General features: G+C 39.6%; 1 protein-coding gene across 1 annotated transcript in view; it reads right to left on the bottom strand.

Annotated features, from left to right (window-relative positions):
- TMEM62 (transmembrane protein 62) overlaps nucleotides 1-5281 on the bottom strand; it is a 47928-nt gene that overhangs the window by 17117 nt on the left and 25530 nt on the right. The window contains exons 6-8 of the mRNA XM_019519094.1: nucleotides 3121-3245; nucleotides 2846-2968; nucleotides 1445-1600 (exon numbers count right to left, since the gene is read on the bottom strand). Of these exons, the coding sequence (XP_019374639.1) occupies nucleotides 1445-1600; nucleotides 2846-2968; nucleotides 3121-3245 (404 nt within the window). The remainder of the gene's footprint in view (nucleotides 1-1444; nucleotides 1601-2845; nucleotides 2969-3120; nucleotides 3246-5281) is intronic.

Here is a 5281-nt window from a genome sequence, read left to right as displayed (position 1 = left end):
ATAGGCCTGTTAGTCTTACTTCAATCCTGGGGAAGTTCTTTGAGAAGATTATCAAGGAGCACATCTGTGAAGGGCCAGCAGCAGGGATGATGCTCAAGGGCAACGAGCATGGTTTCATTAGAGGCAGGTCCTGTCAAACCAACCTGATTGCCTTCTACGATCAGGTCACAAAATCATTGGAAGCAGATGTCAAGGTGGATGTAGTCTTGCTGGACTTTAGGAAGGCCTTTGACACCGTCTCCCACCCCATTCTCATTAAAAAGCTAGGCAACTGTGGCATTGATGCCTACATAGTCAGATGGATAGCAAGTTGGCTGAGGGGCCACACCCAGAGAGTGGTGGTGGACGGGTCATATTTGACCTGGAGGGATGTGAGCAGTAGAGTCCCCCAGGGCTTAGTCTTTGGGCCTATACTGTTCAATTTATTAGCGACTTGGACGAGGGGGTGAAAAGCACCCTGTTTAAATTTGTAGACAACACCAAGATTTGGGGTGAGGTGGGCATGCCAGAAGGGAGGGACAAGATACAGGTGGACCTGGACAGGTTACAGGGGTGGGCGAATGAGAATAGGATGGGATTCAATACCAACAAGGGTAGGGTGCTGCACTTGGGCAGTAAGAACCAGCAGCATACCTACAGGTTGGGGAACTCTCTTTTCGAAAGCACAGTGGCAGAAAGAGATCTTGGAGCCATTATTGATTCCAAGATGAACATGGGTTGCCAATGTGAGGACACAGTCAGTAGGGCTAACCGCACCTGGTCATGTATCCACAGATGCATCACAAGCAGGGCCAAGGAGGTGATACTCCCCCTCTATGCGACACTGGTCAGGCCACAGTTGGAGTACTGCATCCAGTTCTGGGCACTGCACTTCAGGAGGGATGTGGACAGCCTTGAGAGGGTCCAAAGGAGGGCCACCTGCATGATCTGGGGACAGCAGGGCAGACCCTACGAGGAGAGGCTACAGGACCTTACCCCATTCAGCCTTCACAAGAGAAGGCTGAGAGGGGACCTGGTAGCCGCCTATAAACTTACTGGGGGGACCAGCAGGGAATGGGAGAGACCTTGTTCTGCTGAACTCCTCCTGGAGTAACAAGGAATAACGGCTATAAGTTGTTAGAGAGTAGGTTCAGACTAGACATCAGGAGGCGCTACTTCACAGTCAGGGCAGCTAGGATCTAGAGGCAACTTCCAAGGGAAGTAGTGCTGGGGCTCCTACCTTGGGGGTCTTTAAGAGGAGGCTTGATGACCCCTAGCTGGGATCATTTGAGCCCAGTTTTCTCTCCTGCCCAGGGCAGGGAGATCTGCAAGGTTCCTTCCAACCCTATATCTATGAAACTATGAATAGTTATGGTTATATTTAGAGACATATAACTTGATTTAATCATAGAGAACCAAACAACTATTAAAGAAGCTATGAAAGTTTTAAGAGACTCCAGAGTACCTGATGTGGGTGGAGTGAAGGATTTTTGTTAATGGTTCATGAGCAGGGCTGCTATAAAGTAATGACTTGGGATTGGTGATGAGAACTGCAGGCCATTCCTCAAAGTGCAGATCTACAAAGCTAAGAAGGTCATGATCAAATGCAAGAAGCCGGTACCTGATATTAAAAGAAGACAACACTGTTAGCATGAAGCACTGTATGTACAGAGGATTCATACAAACTAATTTGATTTTATTTTTGTAAAATGAGTAGCAACTAAAACAGCTTTTATCTCTGGTTGCTAGGAATTAAACTAAGACTTTAAAATTCATTTCAGTTCCAATTATAGAAGCAACTACCAGAGTTCCATTGTCAAGGCTGAATTAAATTTTGCACCTGAAATAGAGATGTACCATTTTATGTATGAATAATTCAATTACTATTTATTAGGGCCGTGCGAAATTTTGCCGGCCGTTCCATTTTGACACTGTTTCGACTCATTTTGAGGTTGAAACAGCAAAATCTAAATGAAAGAAAGGGCGTCAAAACAGCCTTGAAACAAAACATGGCTAGTTGAAATATTTCAACCATAGTGCTGGAGATGCGAAGTCAGTCCAGCTGGGCTGACTCCCTGTCCCTGGCCAATCTAGCAAAACATCAAAACAGAGTCGAAACAGCCTTACTGTTTTGACGAAGCAAAATGGAACAGCTGTTTCAAATCAAAATGAAATTCGATACAAAATGCTGTTCCGTCAAAACCTTAAAACTCAAGGCAAAACGGAACGGTGCCGTTTCACACAGCCCTAATATTTATACTACTATAATGCCTAAATACTTGAAATGGTGCTCCAGTACACCAGTGATGGCCCAAGACCCTACTGCACTAAACTTCTGTACAAACACATACAGCTTCAGCAAAATTGAGCAGATTAAAGATCAGTATACTAACATACTAGATTACACTGATTCTTTGCAACATCTGACACTGTTCAGTGTGCTACTGAGATTACATTTCCCAGTTAGACTATTTTTATTTCTAAACCATGTGAACATAATAGACCTGGTACAAAGCAATGACAATTCAAACTACTAACAGTGATGCTTTAATTATAAATTGTGCAGAATTTTCAGTTACTGAACACACATTGTTCAGAAATGTAGATTTCCTGTACTCAGTTTCTAAATATGCAGAATAAAGGAAATAAGATTATTAAAAATGTTGCTTTAGGGCTTCATTACTCATGTCAACTGCAAGGGAGGCAGAATTTCCAATATTATAAACAACATTTTTTAATATTAATGTTAATCCCATTCCATTGGCTACTAACACTTCTATTGATCTCTCCACATGGGATGAAAAAGAGTCACCACTTAAATTAAATATACAGATATTACCAGGTTTTCATTGTGAGGTTTACTTGCCTCCTATTATTCATCCAGTCTCCCAGCTCCAGTTCCAGAGTACCATGAGAATGCCGACTATGTAGGACTGGCATCAGCCCACCCAATGTATGGAGGTGCCCACATAAATAGGCTGTAGCAGAACTGGAAAAATAATATCATAATGAATTAATAGTACTCTTACACTTTATGGGGAAGGAAATAACACCTTAGGATAGCTGCAAACTGATAAGCACTTATATGAAGACAAGGAGAATTTAATTCTGCAATATGCAGGAAAAGAAGAGACATCTCACCTCATTAGTGTTCTTATTCCTGGGGATGGGGAGATGATTGTTGAAGTTGGGTAATGGCCAAACCAGATAGTTTGATTGCTATTATGACTTTCTGCAGCCATTGATGACAACTCTTCCATATGATTCTGAAACGGCAGAGGATTTGAGAAGGGGTCTTACTAGCACACAGGCTACTTGGATCCAAAGGGAAAACAATGTAATTTCAGCATTTAAACAAGGAACAGCACTTGTTAAGTTTGACTGGTTCAGAAGCCTATGCATACATGTAGTGAATGGCTGCTAACTTCCTTCAGCTTTACAAAATGAAAAATCAAATGTTGGAAAAATAAAGCTATATAGCAATCAAAATATTTCTTCTAGCTGGATAATGGGGAGAACAGTGTAAATAAATTCTATATGAGATTTTTTTAAAATGTTGTAGGGTGTGTTAGGTTGACACCAAGTTTTTTTTTAAGGTCTGTTTAGGGTTTCCTTTAATTTATTTCTATGATTAAAAAATACAAGCAACAAATCTGGCTATTTTCAGTTTTGCTGGAGGACTTATTATAGCTGTGATGTCTATTCCCAGAGAATATGTACTCTGTCTTCTAGTCGTATAATTAAAGGGGCAGAGATGTTGAATCTTAAACAAAACGATCCTCTTTCCAAAGCGTTAGTTAATTACCATTAGTTAGTTAGTTAACCAAACAGTAACCAAAATTCCTTTCATTCTGTTGTTCAGCTTTCAAGTTTGCTCTCGTGAGATAATTTCAGAGTCTACAATCATCAGTATCCTAAGTCTTTCAGGATCAAAAAATACCTCAAATTCTAATGTAAAACACACATTTAAAAACAAAGTCACAAATGGGCATGAATTCATTCTTTTCTTCCTTTGATATTCTTTTTCCTTTTAAAGAAAGGGAAAATGTTGTAACATGAATGGAGAGGGGAGGCATGTGTTATACAAAAAAGGTTAAAATCTAGATGCCAAATCGGGTTAACAAAACAGTGCTTTAGTAGCTATAACTAATATTTCATTTGTCTTCAGGGATTTGTGTAATTACGCTATTTTCCCTGCAAGATTATAATTAAAAAGGTTTTGTGTACAGCTGAATCATCAATAAAAACTACAGATTCATTTTTAAAACTCCTGACAGCGTGTAATCTATAACCAAAGTATGTACATCCATGACCCAGAACTGCCTCTTTTCTCCAGACTTCAGTTTTGTGCAAACATTTGCAAATGACTCTTTCCAGACTCTTATTCAATCACCTAATAACCACACATGCTTAATTTACTGCAGCCAAGGACAAGAGACCACAGTCAGGAGTAAACTGTCTCCACTCACTGATTCATTTTGCTCGTCAAGCTACTGCATCCAGTGTTGCTCAGAGTAAACAATTAGAACAATGGTATTGCATTTTGTTCTTTTGTAGCATCTTTCATACAAATACCTCAAAGTGCTTTATAAAACATGATTTAGTCCTAGCACTCCTTTAGGGCAAGTTAGAGAGAAAAGGAAAATTTTATTCATCATTGAATGCAGTTATTTCAAGGGCGGAACGTGACATGTGTTTACCAAAGCACAGCAATCGTACATAATATTTTAGGTGAGTAAGTGAAAAACAACATATCCAACTGAACATACCAAGGAAGTTTAGGGTAGTGAAATGCAATTATCCAAATTGGAATGAGACCTAAACATCAGTATTAACACATTTTTACTCTTTCAAACATTGTCATAATATCTTTAAAGATATAAGAACCTCACACATTTACCTCACTTGTAAATGATCCAAATTGCTATACAATGATTAAGATGTTGCCATCCCTCACGAACCTCTTACATACAACAGAAATGCAAAACTGTAGAACTCTTGGTTTAGAGATGATATATATTATTAGACCAACAAAGAAATCACAAAAAAAATATTTTTCTGCAAGCTTTCAGGCACATGTGCCCTTCCTCAGGCTCAGGGAAAATTAAAGATGGTAAAAAGTCCCCATAGGTAGAAAATAAACTTCTTTTTTGCATAGAAAAAGCTGAAGGTGGAAGTCTGTTCTTCTTATGTATAACAGTATCCACGTGTTCAACATAACTGATAAGGAGGGAGGACCCAGGCAACTATAGACCCGTCAGTCTTACCTCAATCTTAGGGAAACTCTTTGAGAAGATCATCA

Source organism: Gavialis gangeticus, unplaced genomic scaffold (assembly GCF_001723915.1).
Source record: "Gavialis gangeticus isolate Ggan-Ray unplaced genomic scaffold, GavGan_comp1, whole genome shotgun sequence".
Lineage (NCBI taxonomy): Eukaryota > Metazoa > Chordata > Crocodylia > Gavialidae > Gavialis > Gavialis gangeticus.
The sequence above is the reverse complement of the archived record's forward strand: the minus strand, read 5'-3'. Positions and strand labels throughout refer to the sequence as shown.